The 17,982-nt window shown below is 39.4% G+C and overlaps 1 protein-coding gene and 1 long non-coding RNA gene across 13 annotated transcripts in view; one reads left to right on the forward strand and one right to left on the reverse strand.

The window, feature by feature from the left end:
* Window positions 1–17,982, forward strand: part of LOC138738492 (uncharacterized) — a 165,757-nt gene that overhangs the window by 40,505 nt on the left and 107,270 nt on the right. For all 5 annotated transcript variants that reach the window (XR_011341569.1, XR_011341566.1, XR_011341570.1 and 2 more), the window contains 2 exons: window positions 2,734–2,812; window positions 3,164–3,203. This is a non-coding gene — a long non-coding RNA (uncharacterized lncRNA). The remainder of the gene's footprint in view (window positions 1–2,733; window positions 2,813–3,163; window positions 3,204–17,982) is intronic.
* The window catches only part of LOC138738491 (sorting nexin-9-like), a 65,556-nt gene that overhangs the window by 32,514 nt on the left and 15,060 nt on the right, over window positions 1–17,982 (reverse strand). For 7 of the 8 annotated variants that reach the window (XM_069888780.1, XM_069888783.1, XM_069888778.1 and 4 more), the window contains 7 exons: window positions 17,633–17,716; window positions 12,003–12,042; window positions 9,656–9,694; window positions 4,621–4,705; window positions 2,702–2,783; window positions 1,415–1,540; window positions 864–981 (listed from right to left, as the gene is read on the reverse strand). In XM_069888780.1, the coding sequence (XP_069744881.1) occupies window positions 864–981; window positions 1,415–1,540; window positions 2,702–2,783; window positions 4,621–4,705; window positions 9,656–9,694; window positions 12,003–12,042; window positions 17,633–17,716 (574 nt within the window). The remainder of the gene's footprint in view (window positions 1–863; window positions 982–1,414; window positions 1,541–2,701; window positions 2,784–4,620; window positions 4,706–9,655; window positions 9,695–12,002; window positions 12,043–17,632; window positions 17,717–17,982) is intronic. The other variant, XM_069888785.1, reaches the window with a different exon arrangement.

Raw genomic sequence — 17,982 nt, forward strand, 5'->3', positions numbered from 1 at the left:
AAGGATCGACAACGAGATAGACAACAGACTCGCCAAGGCAAATAGCGCCTTTGGAAGACTACACAAAAGAGTCTGGAAAAACAACCAACTGAAAAACCTCACAAAGATTAGTGTATACAGAGCCGTTGTCATACCCACACTTCTGTTCGGCTCCGAATCATGGGTCCTCTACTGGCATCACCTACGGCTCCTAGAACGCTTCCACCAGTGTTGTCTCCGCTCCATCCTCAACGTTCATTGGAGCGACTTCATCCCTAACATCGAAGTACTCGAGACGGCAGAGGCCGACAGCATCGAATCCACGCTGCTGAAGATCCAACTGCGCTGGGTAGGTCACGTCTCCAGAATGGAAGACCATCGCCTTCCCAAGATTGTGTTATAAGGTGAGCTCTCCACTGGCCACCGTGACAGAGGTGCACCAAAGAAGAGATACAAGGACTGCTTAAAGAAATCTCTTGGTGCCTGCCACATTGACCACCGCCATTGGGCTGATATTGCCTCAAACCGTGCATCTTGGCGCCTCACAGTTCGGCGGGGAGCAACCTCCTTTGAAGAAGACCGCAGAGCCCACCTCACTGACAAAAGGCAAAAGAGGAAAAACCCAACACCCAACCCCAACCCACCAATTTTCCCTTGCAACCTCTGCAACCGTGTCTGCCTGTCCCGCATCGGACTTGTCAGCCACAAACGAGCCCGCAGCTGACGTGGACATTTACCCCTCCATAAATCTTCGTCGCGAAGCCAAGCCAAAGAGAGAGAAGAGTTAAACAAGAAAGCCTGCAGATGCTGTGCAATGCACAATGACGGGAATCCATTATTAAACGGTGACAAATTCTTTATGGTACCTTATAATCAGTGCTTACATGGAAGGTCTTTTTCTGGAAGTCGAGGGATTGGGATTGCTGAACCAAACTTCTCTGATAGTCTTCCATATAGCCAGTCAAAATGCTTGTATCGATGGTAAACTGATATATTTGTGTCCTACAAAATTATGGCATATTAGCGTTAAAAAAATAATGCAAGCAAACATGTGGCAAAGAAATAGAATGAATGCAAAATCCAGGAATTTTAAATGGGAAAATAATTTCCACCAATTTAATGCACTTGATTAAAAATCTCTTCCAGAATATTCCATCTGACTTTTTTCTTGAGCATTTAACTTTTATCAATTGGTAATGTTATAATAAAATAAAATAAGTTTAAAAGCATTTTCTACTGAATGTTTGCAATTTTATGGAAATATTATTTAGTTTAGGTCTCAAATTATATTGTTGGAATTACAGTGAAGTAATAATCATTTTCATAATGGTATTATATTAACTAAATAATCATCCACTCAAACCCAAGGTTTTCTGCCTAATTATTCACTCAGTTCATTAAGAGTCCTATCAGCCAGACCAAAAAAGATACTTACATTTGGTGTAATCTGATAAGAAATATATTTCTTCATTCCTGAATATTTAGTTTCTGTTTGAGGATTGGTAACAGTGCATTCCAGTGGTACTATTGAATAGACCCAGGATGCACCATTTTCATAAAACTGAGGCAAAAAGAGATTTGTTAATTTAATTAATTTTCCTAAATAATGATCAGCCAATCAGCATATAACATTCAGATGCATATATAATTGTAACTATACAATATTCATATATTATGGAAGTATGAACATAATTGAAGGTAAGATAACGGTGGTGACTGTTACCATTGGTAACTGTAAAGGTTAATATTGACAGCAGTTACTCTTTGAAGGAATATTAAAGGATGAAGTTCTAAAATTGGCATTAAATTAACTTCTAATTTTCCTGAATGTAAAATCAGTAAAAGATTGAATTTGATAATAAATTGAATTTATAAATTAAAAAAATCTACAACATTCCCATGCTCATCAAAATAATTACCTGTTCTCCAATTTTGGGAATGTTGGTAAGTTCTTGGCATGAAGCAAGATTGAAATTTCTTTCTTATCCTTGCAGCAGCCGATGCTGATATTGGCCTGATGTAAAAATAGCTTCTGGGCCACCCTGGTCTGTATGGCATTTTAGACAAAAGCTCATTTCAATCCCACAGATTGAACGATTGAAGCTTGATGACTTCAGCGTCAATCCAAAATGAATGAATATTATACTCAATAGTATGGCTACTGGGAGGAAAATACACCTTTTTTTTTTAAGCTGTACCACATATTTAAATGTGGAAACTTTCGGTATGCCTATTGTTTAGCTATTACTTCCACCTATGATCAACTTGCAGTGCACGTCACAGAGCCATAACAGCATGGAAACACATGCTTCAGCTCACCAAATGCTTGCCCAACCATTAACCATCCTTGATTTTTAATCAAGCTGAGAAATGAAGATATCCAACTGTGGTTTGGAGTTTCTGAGTTTAATATTGAAGCTTCATAAAAAAAGAACGTTCCACCCCCTCTCCCCCCTGCTTTTGTAACTCTTATTGGATAGAATTTTTTGCTGCAATCCACAATATCCTCTTTGTTACTCACAAAGGGGATTACTTTGAGGAACAAAAAAATCTTCCTCTTTTAATTCATTTTAGTTCTAGCCCAAAAACATTTTGATAATGTCAGAATTTCTCAAATATCATCATGTACGCAAACTGAACAATGTGTTACAAATTGTGTACTTTGCAGCATCTTTTATTAAAATAACTAATTAAAAAGATAGTAAAATTACATTACACTTACTGCTAGTTGAATTTTCTTTGTTGTATTTACAGTTTTTCCTGCTATGAAGGGCTCAGCTTCTGTTTTTATAAACTGATACAATCTGCAAGAAAAAAACAGGACCATTTTTAGGTAAGGCTCAAATTGCAACCTGTACACCTTTATGTGATTATATCAAGGGGTACAATTTTCCTATGTGCACAACATGTTTTTAATGGTTCATTTTCCTTGACCATGGCATATTTTGAGTGTGAGGTGTAATTAAGGTGACAAGTCCATCTTTCACTGCTAAATGCCTCTGCTTGAAGGCATCTTAGAAAATGTGAGTTCATCTTTGTTAAATGAGGACTTTTGAACCATGAAATACATAATAACAAGTTTGTAGACAGAATATATTTTTAAACAGACGAGCCTTTCAGGAATGTTATTGCACATTGAGAACAGCATCTAATTCTATCTTAAAATGTAATCTTTGTCATCAAGGTTGAAGCCTAGAAATGAAAAGAAAACTGGCTAATATACAGTAAGTAGAACAATAATTAATGATTATTTCTTGAGCCCAGAGGATATGTAGAGTGGAGTTGGTACTAATATCAGTCCTCCTTATTAATGTTTATGACTCAGACAATGCAGTTGAGATGATGGAAAGGATGTTGGATAAGAACTGGAAGTTAAAATCATAGAGCAGGAAGAGAGCAGAGAATGGGATTAATTTTACTTGTATTAAACAGAGAGGGATTCAATGGACTGAATAGCCTTCTTCCCTCCTGTAACCTTGCTATGATCTGAAAGCAATCCAAATCTACTTCACAGAAGATAAAATAGGAAAGTCAGCAGATGCTGGGATTGTAGGGTTGCCCTTTACTCCCTACAGATGCTGCATGACCTGCTGAGTTTCCCCAACCCTTTTGTGTATTTCACCTCATTGGAGCATTGCTTGCAAAATCTGACACTGAGTCCCACAAAACAACATGAAGATAGAAGATCAAATTCTTGTGAAAGGAGTCAGGCTTTGGGAGCAATTTGTAAAATTTCAGAAAAATGGTGAGATTAAGGACACGACTTCAACTGTGTAGGGCTGAAATCACTGAAAGAATGACAGTCAATAATTCGGCAAGGATCTGACAAAGCATTTGAAAGTTTAAAGATGCATGACGTAAATTAAAGTGAGTTTGGACTAGAAACAGAAAAAAAAGTGAATTAGTTGGATTGTGGATATGAATAATGAAAATGTTTGCAGAAAGCATTCGTAATAAACACAAACTATGCACAAACAATCAATTAGTAAACCACAAAATTCTGTGGACAATGTAGTTGAAGTAAAAACACAAAATAGTGGAGAAACTCAGCTGTTCAAGCTGTGTCCTTTATGTAGCAAAGGCAGAGCTGAAGCCTGAAACGTCAGTTATGTATCTCTGTCTTTGCTACATACAGGACACTGACCGTTGGTTTCTCCAGCATCTTGTGCTTTTATTAACAGTTATGTGTATTCAAATCCGATGCTGTCTGTAAAGAGTTTGTACATTCTCCCCATGTCTGTGTGGGTTTTCTCTAGGTGCTCTGGTTTCCTCCCACCCTTCAAAATGCACAGAGGTTGTAGGTTAATTGGGTATAATTGGATGGCATGGGCTCGTGTCAATTTGTGACAATTTTAGTTCCTCCCATGATATTCCCAAGCTCTTTACTCTGGTAAGTGATAGAAAATAACCAAAACAAAAATATCAGCATCTCCCAAAATAAATCACAGGGAAATTCACTAGTATTAGCTCATTGAGTGGTTTAAGTATTTCACTAAATTTTAAGCTGCATCCAGTGACAAGAACTGCCTTAACTATATGACTTTATACCACTGTGTGATATTCTTAAAAAGGTGGGATGCTAAACGGGTTCCTTGAAATGATTTTGTCAAAATTGTTTTAAGCAACAGAATAAACTTTTACCTGTTTGCTCTTTGAGGAGATTGCTCATTACTGTCCCTCTTGTCTTTTGGTTCAGGGATAATCTCATAATCTTGGTCATTTGATTCTGTGTGAAAATGGAAAATGCTTTCAGGTACACTTTGGTGTATTCAAACGTTCCAAGATCTTCTCATTTTAAGATTAGGATGACTCATTCAATACTATAATGTAACCAATAGTAAATCAAAATATGTTGAGGATTCAAAGCTGAGTGACAGTGTGGACAACAAAGAGAGTTTCAAGAAAATGTGGAAAGACCAAGTCAATGAGCATGTTCAAGGCCAGTGAAATCTAATATAAAATAGAGAATAAAGAGAAATATTTTTAAAATGATGACTTATTGAAAACTATTGCTGTTATCTAGACAAATAATTGAAAGTTAACATTTAGTTGATGACTAAATCTTGGCCTGTATTGCAATGAAGATCTTAATGCAAGAGTAAAGATGCTTGGTATTATTATAATGTGCCCAAGTAAGATTGCCCTGGAATGTTATCTACATGTATGGACTTCTTAATGAAAGAAGGATAAACATGATAGAGGGAGTACAATGAAGGATGAGAAGATCGATTCCTGGGAAAGAAGATTAAGTAGCCTAGGCCTTTGCTTTCTTGAGTTTGGAAGAATGAAAGGTGATCTCATTGAAATACAAAAAATTTTAAACAGGTATTACAGGTGAGATGCAAGGATGTGCCACCCTAGCTATGGACTAGAACCAAGCATAGCAATCTTAATATTAGAGATCAGCCATTCTGGACAAAGATGAGAATAAATTTCCTCAATCAGAGGGTAGTATTGCTTTTGAATTCTCTATCCAAAAAAGGTTGTTGATTATATTCAAAACAGATCGATTCTGCTGGATATCATAAAATGTACAAAAAGTTGTCCAAGAAAGTGGCACTAAGACAAAAAAAAGCTACTGTGATCTTATTGAATAGGAGGGAGGTTGTAAGGTGCCAGGTGACCTATTCCTACTTCTATGTCTTGTGTCCTCGGAATTTTGCCACAAGAAAGTAAATTATAATCTGTGTATGGACCACTGACTTCAATTTGGCATTGTGATAGGGCTCTAAGTAACTAAATTGCTTCCACGATTCATATATTTAAAAAATAAGTTGCACCATCTTGCTGGTTTGCTGGAATATCTGGAGGACGATGATGAAAAATAGCCTAGGAGACATTCTGCCCACTTCTGGAGGATGAAAGGAATCCTCATAAGCTGTTTCATGGAAGAATTGTCTATCAAAATTGAGCATCAACCTACTGATGACAAATGAACAATGGTCATACATAATCACAGAAAATCCAAGGCCTCTTTAAATTGCATAACCTTTTGTCGTGTATTACATATGGCAGGAATAAAAGAGGTGAAATAGACTAATTGGTTCAATTCTGAAGAGGACATGACAGAAAGATTTGGGATGGATGTGTGGAAATCTTTGAAGGCGTAAAGGTGGCTTATCCAAGCTGTTGACAAAGGAAAATGGAATCCACATTTCATAATCAAAAGTAATAGCATACAAAACCGAGGAACTTTATGGAACACAGTTGAGGCTATATCTGGAGCATTGTCCATTTTTGATCAAGTAGGATGTTAAGCGACGGAGAAGGTCCAAAAATTGATTTATTTGACTTGGTTGAATGTTGCATCAACAATAACCTTGCACTCTATGTCACCAAAACCAAGGAGTTGATTGTTGATTTCAGGAAGGAAAAACCACTGGTGTATGATCCAGTGATCATTGGGGGATCAGAAGTGAAGAGGGTGAGCAAATTTAAGTTCTTGGGGGTCACTATCTTGCAAGATCTTTCTGGACCCAACACACTAATGGCATCGTGAAGAAAGCACATCAGTGCCTCGACTTCTGAAGTTTACAGAGATTTGGAATAACATCAGAAACCTAGTGAATTTGTACAGATGTATGGTGGAAAATGTGCTGATTGGCTGCATCATGGTTGGTAATGGGGACACTAATATCCTTGAGTGTAAAGCCCGGCAAAAGGTAATGGACACAGCTCAGGACATCACAGGTAAAAACCATCCCCACCATGGAGAACATCTACAGGGAACACTGCTGTCAGAGAGCAGCAGCAATCATCAAGGATTCACACCACCCTGCACACGCTCTATTCTCACTGCTACCACCAGGAAAGAGGTATGGGTGCCACAAGACTTGCACCACCAGGTTCAGGAACGGCTTCTACCCCTCCACCATCAGACTCCTCAACGACAAACTCAATTAAGGACTTATTTAAGGACTCCTAGTTTTGTACTTTATCAATTTTTTTTCTACCTTTGTATTGCACAATTTGTTCACATGTGTTCACTGAGTCAGATTTTTTTTTTGCACTGCCAATAAAGATAATTCTGCCTCAGATGCAGGAAAAAGAATTTCAGGGTTGTCTGTACACAGACAATAAATCTGAAATCTAGTCCGAGAGATCAGAACCGTTCATGAAGAAAAACACAAAATTCTGCAGACACTGTGGTTGAAGTTTAAAAAAAATTAAAAAATAAAAAATCGCAAAGCAAACTGATCTCCCAATTTTTTGCCCAGTCTCTCCAATGTAGAGGCCACAGAGAGAGCAACGGATACAGTAAATCAGTCCTGCGGATACACAAGTGAAGTGTTGCTTCACTTGGAAAGCTCGTTTGGGGCCCTGGATCAAGGTGAACCATTCATGATGTTATAGAAGCTGTGGCTGAATCTTTCGGAGCAGAGTAAACAGAAAGAATTTGTCCCCATTAACAAAGATTCAAAAACAATAGAACAGTCATTGTCAAAGACCCAGGGATGATAAAGGGAAAATGTTTATGCAATGATTTTAAAAGTGTACTAAATGCAGAGTTACAAAAGAGAATTTTATAAAAGCAAGGTGGTAAATATTTCCTCTAGAGAAAGTGCATGGAAATGGGATTGACTGGATTATTCTACACAGAATTAATATGGTCCTCTTCCAACCTCTGATCTTTGATTCACGGTCTTTTAATTATTCAGAACAGAAGAGGACATGGGAATAAACTGATAAGGAAAGTGTATTAAATACTTAAATGGAAATCTATTGAATACATTAAGATAGTGGCTCGTTTAGTAAGAGAATTATATGAATTTTGAAACAGAACTGTATAATGTCAATACTTCATTCGATCACTCTTTGATCAAATTTAGGATGATTTTCACTCTGTCTGCTTCTTATATAATATAAACTATTATAAATTAATCTTATAAATTTTTTCTTTCTTTGGCTTGGCTTCGCGGACGAAGATTTATGGAGGGGGTAAAAAGTCCACGTCAGCTGCAGGCTCGTTTGTGGCTGACAAGTCCGATGCGGGACAGGCAGACACGATTGCAGTGGTTGCAAGGGAAAATTGGTTGGTTGGGGTTGGGTGTTGGGTTTTTCCTCCTTTGCCTTTTGTCAGTGAGGTGGGCTCTGCGGTCTTCTTCAAAGGAGGTTGCTGCCCGCCAAACTGTGAGGCGCCAAGATGCACGGTTTGAGGCGTTATCAGCCCACTGGCGGTGGTCAATGTGGCAGGCACCAAGAGATTTCTTTAGGCAGTCCTTGTACCTTTTCTTTGGTGCACCTCTGTCACGGTGGCCAGTGGAGAGCTCGCCATATAACACGATCTTGGGAAGGCGATGGTCCTCCATTCTGGAGACGTGACCCATCCAGCGCAGCTGGATCTTCAGCAGCGTGGACTCGATGCTGTCGACCTCTGCCATCTCGAGTACTTCGACGTTAGGGGTGTAAGCGCTCCAATGGATGTTGAGGATGGAACGGAGACAACGCTGGTGGAAGCGTTCTAGGAGCCGTAGGTGGTGCCGGTAGAGGACCCATGATTCAGAGCCGAAAAGGAGTGTGGGTATGACAACAGCTCTGTATACGCTTATCTTTGTGAGGTTTTTCAGTTGGTTGTTTTTCCAGACTCTTTTGTGTAGTCTTCCAAAGGCGCTATTATAATGTAATTATATATATATAGAAAATTAAAAATTGGAGGTGCTGCTAGAACTGCTCTAATGGGAAATGCCGCTTGTGTAGACCTGGGAGAGCGGGGAGCTGAGACCCAGCGCTGCTCTGTGGAGTCCTACTGCCTGATCGTGATGGCTCTGTACAGATTTTAAACAGCCTGTTAAAGAAGCCGATGGTGTTTTTTTAAAAAAATCCTGCTACCTTGGAGGTCAGTGCCCAAGATAGCAGCACCAATGCTGAACAGTATACCACGAGGAGTTGCAGATTTCAAGGGAGCAATGGACCGGCACAGGGCACCAGAAATAGGAGAACACCAACCCCCTGATGAGAGGGAGGAGCACAGGAGAAGACCCTACAGAGAAGGTGACCATGCCAGCGGTCCAATGTGCGGCTCAAAAACTGAAGGACCCACACAGGCTGCGAACATCTTGCAGTTGAAGGATCTACACAGTCTGTGGGCTGTTGGAAACAGGGTCATGGGATTTGAGAGGGTGTTGAGGGAAAGAAGGACTCTGAAGGGCCCTTGACATTGAAGGCTTCCTGAACATATCAGAGGTTTGCAGCTGGAGCTCATGCTACCAATGGTTTGAGCAGGCTGTGAGAGCGTTGGAGGCAAATCCAGAGACACTCGGTGTCTCTGACAGGACTCTCATTTACTTCCCCTTCTCTTGTTGTTAGGGGTGCCAGCTGATGCCAAGTCTTCGTTTGCTGTAAAGTAGAGATATATCATGTATATTACATTTGTATGTATTATTGTGTGACAATAAAAGGAACTTCATACAGTCCGTTGCCCCATATCTAAAAAGCTTGGGACCAGACGTTTTTCAGTTAACTAGATTTTTCGGAAGCCATTTTGGCAAGAAATCACAAAAAAATTAACCAGGCTAACAGGAGTGGCCTTCACGGGAGATCCGGAGGTATATCTATTAGGTAATTTCATGGAAATAAGTAACAAATTGACCAAATATCAAATCTCATTTATAAAAATAGCACTGGTGGTAGCGAAAAAAAATGTTTTGCAATCACTTGAAGTCTGAGTCCCCTCTACCTATAGCACGATGGACTGTGGAAATGAACAGCTGTGTACCTAAGGGGAAAAAAAACACATACAACTTAAAGAACAAATATGACACTTTTGTAAAGGTCTGGCAGCCACACCTGGACCACATAGGGGCCCAGATACAGTAATAAAAAGGAACAAAAAAGGTATTAAAGTAATTATTATATATACAAAAACTAGTTTCCCCAAATGTACTCTTTCTACTTAAAATATATGTAAGCTCTGAGAGTGAATGGATCTGTATGTATCGAGTGAAGGGGGGGGTGGGGGAGGGAGGAAAGGAGGGGCTGTTTTGTTTTTTGTCTGTTGTGTTTGTGAGAAAAAGTTTTAATATATTGTATATTTAAAATATTACTATGTAATTTTTGAAATTTTTTTAAAAAGAACTAGATTTTTCAGATAACTGAATATTGGCTTTAAGCAGTCCAAAAACACCAGCAGAATATTGTATCGGTAGTTAATCAACAACAAAAGAACAGAAGATTTTCAAGCATGAAATAATGTTTAATACTTTCCTATTCATTGTACAATACACGAAAGCTCAGTTGGATCCAAAATGGCGCTAACAGAACATCAGAGCCCCACATGACCACGTCAAGTGTTAGGTCTGCTTTGTTCATGAATGAGTGAGACAAACACCAGACTGAGTCGAAATCAGGGTTCTTTGTTCTTTATTACCGGATTGTAACACTTGCAACTAACAATGTTAGTCGGAGAATGCATTCTGCCGTTATCAGCAAAATGGTGATTTTTTATACCCTTGGATACGTGCTTAGAACATCATCATATCATTACTTGTCCAATGACTAAAACTGTTGCTATCCTTTCCCTGCTAGCTTCCTGCCTCTCAATCCATCAATGTCTCTCTTATCTTGTAAGTACAAGGATGCATTCACATCTTGTTACAGCCCTGCACAGGGTAACTCCTTACACATTCCCATCTCATGATGTTTTACCTTACACAAGTGAAATTTTTTTCAACTCACGACGTCACGACAAGGCCGATTAAAAAAAATTTGGATAATTGTACTTTTTCGGAATTTCGAATATGGGGAAACGCACTGCATTAAGACTGAGAAGAAACAAATTTCCCAAAGCTAAACTCAACAAAAATCAAAGGGATAAAAAGGTTTTCTTCTGAAACTTAGACTTGCTGGAGCCTGTCTATTCCACCTCTGGCCTGTAACCGTGTACTTTCTTACAGCTCTGGAATATTCCTCAGTCCTGCTTCTATTTCTCAATTTCTGACAATAACATCTAAAATTCTCCTGCTCTCTCCTCACCTACAGTATAAATTTTGACTTTCCATTGACTGTAATATATCTATTGGATAGAAGTTGTATTTGTTCCAAGATGATGAGCCAATCACCACAATCCTTGTCAGGATCCATTTACCCCAACATCTACCTCCCCTTTGAACCATCCCGGAGTCTCACCCTTCTCCTCCTCTATCCTTGTATTCCCAAATCCACTCTTCACAATTTTCTTTCTGACCCTCTTCCCCATCATCAATCCCAGCTCCAGCTTCAAAATTACCAGTCATTCCTACCAATTCTCCCTCAGTGTCTGTAAATATGTTGCAAGCTGAGTTTTCCTTTAACTGCCCTTTTCCTGCACAATTAACGGGCGATCACAACCCCACTGAGGTGCTTAGTGCATTTCTAATTATTTTGAGTGGCACAGCAAGATAGGATAACAAGAGGGCACAACTTCAGGATAAAAGGGCGCCAATTTAAAACAGAGATGCGGAGACATTTCTTCAGCCAGAGGGTTGTGAGTCTGTGGAACTTGTGGCCACAGGCGGCTGTGGAAGCGAGGACATCGTGTGCATTCACAGCAGAGATTGACAGGTAATTGATTAGTCAGCACATCAAGGATTACAGGGAGTTTAATGTATCATATGTTGAATGTTGAGTGGGTGGGGAAGGGGGTGGGAAGGAGGGAGGGAAGGGAGGGGGAAAAAGGGGAGAAAATGACACTGTGTATATTCAAGAGGGAAATGTTTATGTGTATTTTGGACAATATGGTTCATAGTGTGAAAAATTTAAAAAAATTTAAAGAAGGATTACAAGGGTGGGGGGGGGGGGAGAATGGATCAGCTCATGATCGAATGACAAAACACACCCAATGGGCTAATTGACTACTTGTACTCCTATACCTTGTGAAGTAACACAAAATTACACTTGTTGCTTGTAAAGACGGAGTACTACATTCAGAAACACAAATAACCCCCTGAGAATTTATATCTGGAGCCTTAAACTAAGCAATGGCTACAATGACAAAAAGTCAAAGGACATAAAAAGAAACTCATTAATATAAGAATTCAGGTACATACCAGAAGTGTCTGAATAGCTGCTTGATTTCTTTGATCTGAGCTATTAAAAGAATGATGAGAAAATGTTCACAGGCCATTATCCAGCAGGAAAGAATATTCTGGAATTAGTCTCCGACTTAGTAGAGGTCAAAGAAATGGTTAAGTGATTTATACATTTTAACAAACCAAACACAATGTACTGATGCAACAAAATTCGTGCTTGCTGTAGTGCATAGGTATGCAAAAGACGCTAACAATAAATATAAATTAAAATACCTCAAGTAAAACAAGATGTATAAATCAGGCTACATTAATTTAAAACAGTGAATTCTAGGAATAAATAAAAACTATAATTTGGAAGGGACTAATTTTATTTTATTTGCTTTAATAGAGCTTTCACTTCAGCAGTAAATTTCTGAATGCAAAGGCACAAAGTTGTCCTGGGATCATGGGATTTTGATTTGCATCTGGCCTTTCGAGATTCCAACTCTGCAGCTAGAAACACAAAATTAAATGGGCCATTTTTTGTCGGGGAAGAACGAGACCACCTTGCACATTTGAATAAGAAAATCCATCCTTAATGTGCACCCAGGGCACAAATCAAGAGCAAAGATGCACAGACTGATGATAAGCAATCAAAATAGGAACACCATTTATGCAAACTGTTTAGGAGGGGGAGGTCAGGGTTGTGTAAAAAAACAACACAACAGCCCAAAAAATAAAATGTTCAGGTCATTATACTGACATTTCACTCTATTCTCTGTTCAGATCACGTTTGTAACAACTGCACTAGTTATCAGTAAAACATTTACAGTTTCACTTTCAAAACCATTGGTCTCATTCAAAGTAAATTCAATGCTGCAGTTGTTCATTTCCAATTTAGAATTTATGAATATTAAAAGCTTACAACATTAGATCACATGAACCATTAAAGTGAACCATCAGGCTTAGTGAAAGTCTCAAGTGTGCCTGCTGTCTATCCTGCATCAGCAGGTCAAAATAACAGACACAAAGGACGACAGATGGGTGAAACTGGAACAAAAAAAAAACAAGGGGCTGGAAGTACTCAGCAGGTTAGGGCAGTATCAGGTAAGGGCAAAGAGATGATTGATTGAGACCTTGCAACAGGTAAAGGGGAGCAAACCAGTGTAAATTCAAACTCAGTCCTGATGCAGACGCTCGACCTGAAATGTCAATCATCCCTCTGCCTCCACAGATGTTTGCTGGCCCACTGAGTTCCTCCATCAGGTTAGGGCAGTATCAGGTAAGGGCAAAGAGATGATTGATTGAGACCTTGCAACAGGTAAAGGGGAGCTAACCAGTGTAAATTCAAACTCAGTCCTGATGCAGAGGCTCGACCTGAAACGTCAATCATCCCTCTGCCTCCACAGATGTTTGCTGGCCCACTGAGTTCCTCCATCAGCTGGTTTTAAAAAACTTAATACTACAGTTATTGCAACATGCTGCGACTGATCTAGCATAGGTTTATATATTATTCTGTTGAATGCAGTTTGTATCCAAGAATGATATTGCGGTCTCACTGTGGATAGAGAGTTAAATGTTTGGCTCAAGGACTGGTGTGGGAGAACTGGGTTCCAAATATTAAGGTTGTTTGGGTGGCCATGGTCATAGGTTACTATACCTATATATACTTCCATACATACAATGTGTTTGCATTTGTTGTTTTTGCAATACCAACATATCAGACATTGGCACCAGTATTGGGGAAGGAAGGAACTGTTCAAAAGATATAAACAAAATAGAGAGAGTACAGAGAAGGTTCACAAGAATGTTGACAGGATTTCAGGGTCTGAGTTATAGGGAAAGGTAGTGCAGACTAGGGCTTTTTTCTCTGGAGCGTAGAAGATTGAAAGGGGACTTGATAGAGGTGTTTAAGATTTTAAAAGGGACAGACAGAGTAAATGTGGATAGGCTTTTTCAATTAAGGGGGCGATTCAAACTAGAGGACATGGTTTAAGATTGAAGGGGGAAAATTATAAGGGGAACATGAGGGGAAATTTCTTTACGCAGAGGGTGGTGGGGATGTGAAATAAGCTTCCGGCAGACGTGGTCGAGGCGGGATCATTGGTTACATTTAAGGAAAGACTGGATCGTTACATGGATAGGAGGGGACTAGAGGGGTATGGACCGGGTGCTGGTCAGTGGGACTAGGAGGGTGGGGATTTGCTACGGCATGGACTAGTAGGGCCGAACTGGCCTGTTCTGTGCTGTAAGTGGTTATATGGTTATATGGACGGGCTCCATCTGAACCTGGCGAAAATCCCAGATCCAAATCCCAAATCCTGGCGAATCGCATAGCTAGGACTGTGGGCAGGGCTTTAAACTAAATAGTAGGAGGCTGGGTTCAACAGATTAGAGAGGTGGAGAAAGTAAAAGAGAGGGTGGAAAAATTAAAAGCAAAAGTTTAAAAAGAGAAAAATAAGAATAGTGGGGATAAAGGTCAAATGCAAAAGATGCAAAGGTTACCAGATTTTAAAAGCACAATGGATAGAAGGGCACTTTATCTAAATGTATTCAAAACAAGGTCAGTTAACTTGTGGCACAAATCAGTACAAGGAGGTACGATTTATAGAAACATAGTTGCAGAGTGGAGAGGATTGGGAATTAAATATCCAAGGATATCAAGTAATAAGGAAAAACAGGCAGGAAAGTAAGGGAGGTGGGATAGCACTCTTAGATCAGGGCAATAGTGAGAGATGATGCAAGATCTAAGGAGCAAAATGCTGAATCCATTTGGGTAGAGATGAGGAACAGTAAAGGGGAAGAAAAAAAATCACTAGTGGGAGTTATCTATAGGCCATCCAGTAATATCATTACAGGGGCACGGGCAATAAACCAAGAAATATTAGAGGCATGTAAGGATGGAACAGCAGTTATTGTGGGAACCTTAACATGCATGTAGATTGGGTCAATCAGGTTGATCAAGGCAACCTTGATGAGGAATTCATGGAATGCATACGGGATGTCTTTCTTGAATAGCATGTTACTGAACCTACAAGGGAACATGCTTTCTTTGATCTGGTCCCTGTGCAATGAGATGGGTATAAATAAGTGATCTTGTAGTTAGGGATCATACAATGGAGGGTACAATAGTTTGGTCCAAAACAAGTGTGCTATGTCTAAACAAGGGGATGAGGGAAGAATTGGCTAGGTATAGACTGGGAACACAGGCTATATTGAAGGGATGGTTGAGGAACAGTGGAGGACTTTCAAAGATTTTTTCACTGTGCTCAACAAAAGTATATTCCAGTTAAAAGCAAGGGCAGGAAGGGTGGTGGCAGCCAGACTTGGATAACAAAGGAAGGCATCAAACTAAAAGTTTGTGCATTCAAATTCACCAATAGCAGTGGGAAACTAGAAGACTGGGAAACCTTGAAGAAACAACAAAGAACCACAAAGCAAGCAATAAAGAAAGAGAAGGTGGACTAGGAGAAAAGATTAGCACAAAATATAAAAACGGACAGTAAAAGTTTTTATAATTATATCAAGCACCGAAGGGTGGCTAAAGTGAAGGTTGGACCCTTGGAAGATAAAAAGAATTGATATTGGATAATGAGGAAATGGCTGAGGCTTTGAATTACTATATTTTCTGTTTGTATTCACAATGGAGGACATGTTGAACATGCCAAGGACAGAGGTTATGGATGGGAGGGGGGGGGGGTGAGAACCTGGATGTAATAGCCATCACTAAAGAGGTTGTACCCTGAAAACTTGAAAGTTTAATGATATAAAAATCCCCTGGTCTGATGGAATGTATCCCAGGGTACTAAACGAAATGGTAGAAGTTATAGTTGAGGCTTTGGTGATAATTTACCAAAATTCTCTGGATCCTGCACAGGTCCATGGTGGATTGGAAGGCAGCGAATGTCAGGCCACTATTCAAAAAGGATGAAGGCAAAAGGCAGGGATTTATAGGCCAGTTAGTTTAACATCCATTGTTTGGAAAATGCTCGAAGCCATCATTAAAGAAGAAATAGCAGGGCAACTGGAGCAAAATGGATCCATCAGGCCGATGCAGCAAAGGCAGGTCCTATTTGACAAATTTACTGGTGTTCTTTGAGGATCTAATGAACACGGTAGATAGAGGGGAGCAGGTGGACATTGTTTACCTGGATTTTCAGAAGGCGTTCGATAAGTTGCTACATAAAAGTCCTACAGAAGATAAGGATGCATTGAATTGGGGGTGATGTATTAGAATGGATAGAGGATTGGTTACCCAATAAAAACAGAGTTGAGGTGCAGGGGAGTTTTTCTGGTTGACAAACCATAGTGAATGAGGTGCCACAGGGGTCAGTGCTGGGCCTGCAACTGTTCCCAGCATACATAAACGATCTGGAAGAGGGGACAGAAAGTAATGCAAGTTTACTGATGACACTAAATTGAGTGGAAAAGCAAATTGTGCAGAATATATGCAAAGTCTTCAGTGAGATATATATACAGTGGCCTCCATAATATTTGGGACAAAGGCACTCTTTTCCTATATTTGCCTATGTGCTCCACGGTTTTAAATTTGTAATCAAACAAATTACATGTAATTAGTGCTCCTTCTAGATTTTATTCAAGGTTATTTGTAGACATTTTGCTTTGGCCAAGTAGAAATTACAGCACTTTTTAAACATAATCCCCTCATTTCAGGGCACCATAATGTTTGGGACATTTGGCTTCACAGGTATTTACAAGTACTCAGGTATATTTAATTGCTTCATTGGTTCAGGAATAAGAGAGCTACGCTTGTATCTAAGCTTATGATCCAATTTGGAGTCTGAGTTGCCATTTTTCAGCATGAGGAACAGAGTTGGGCCAGTGAAAGTCAAGGAAGCCAGTAAGAGGCTTAAAAACAAGAATAAAACAGTAAGAGACATCACCCAAACCAGAGGATTACAAAAAATCAACTGTTAGGATCATTAAGAAGAAAGAGCTCAGTAATCACCAAGGAACTGGTAGTCCAAGGAAGATCTCCACTGCTGGTGACAGAAGAGTTCTCATCATAATGAAGAAAAATCCCCAAACATATATCCAACAGATCAGAAACATTCTGCAGGAGGCAAAGTATGCTTTGGATCTTGGGTAGTTCTTTTTCGCCTCCACACTTTGCTCTTGCCATCACTCTGATACAGATTTGTCTTGGTCTCGTCTTTCACAAGACCTTTTTCCAGAATTCTGCAGTCTCTTTAAATACTTCTTAGCAAACTGTAATCTGGACATCCTTTCTGCGACTAACTGGTAGTTTGTATCTTGCAGTGTAGCCTCTGTATTTCTGTTCATGAAGTCTTCTGTGGACATATCCCCAAGATTCAGGGTAGTAAATTTAGGACAGCAATGAGGGGGAACTGCTTTTCACAGAGGGTGGCGAATCTGTGGAATTTGATGCCCATTGAAGCAGTGAAGGCTACCTCAGTAAATATATTTAAGACAACGTTGGATATATTTCTACATCGTAAGGGAATTAAGGGATATGGTGAAAAGGCAGGTAGGTGGAGATGAGCCTATCAACAGATCAACCAAGATCAGATTGTGTAGCAGAGTAGGCTCGATGGGTCGGATGGCCGACTCCTGCTCCTATTTCTCATGTTCTTATATAAAAAAAATGATACAGAATCCTCTTAATATTATTGAGCATTTTAACATACCTCAACTCCATCTAGTTCTTCATAATTTGAGTCAATATCACATATTTCTTCAACCTCCGAATGTGACACAGTGTCCATCAGGAGCTAAAGGATCATTTTAAAATGATGAGATTTAGATGAACTTACAATTTTATTAACAAAATAATATATTTTGATGATCAGGAGGACATAAATTTGACATCACAGTCTGGGAACTACAAGCAACTACAAGTGCTGCTACAAAATCCATTGCAGTCAGGATGGGGTGAATAGTCTTTATTGATATGAACAACTCTACCATTGAAGCAATGTGGATTTTGCTGTGTAAACCATCATATTTCATTGTTATATAGAAACTCTCTTTAAAGCTG

The sequence above is a fragment of the Narcine bancroftii genome, chromosome 7 (genome assembly GCF_036971445.1).
Source record: "Narcine bancroftii isolate sNarBan1 chromosome 7, sNarBan1.hap1, whole genome shotgun sequence".
In the NCBI taxonomy this organism is placed as follows: Eukaryota; Metazoa; Chordata; class Chondrichthyes; order Torpediniformes; family Narcinidae; genus Narcine; species Narcine bancroftii.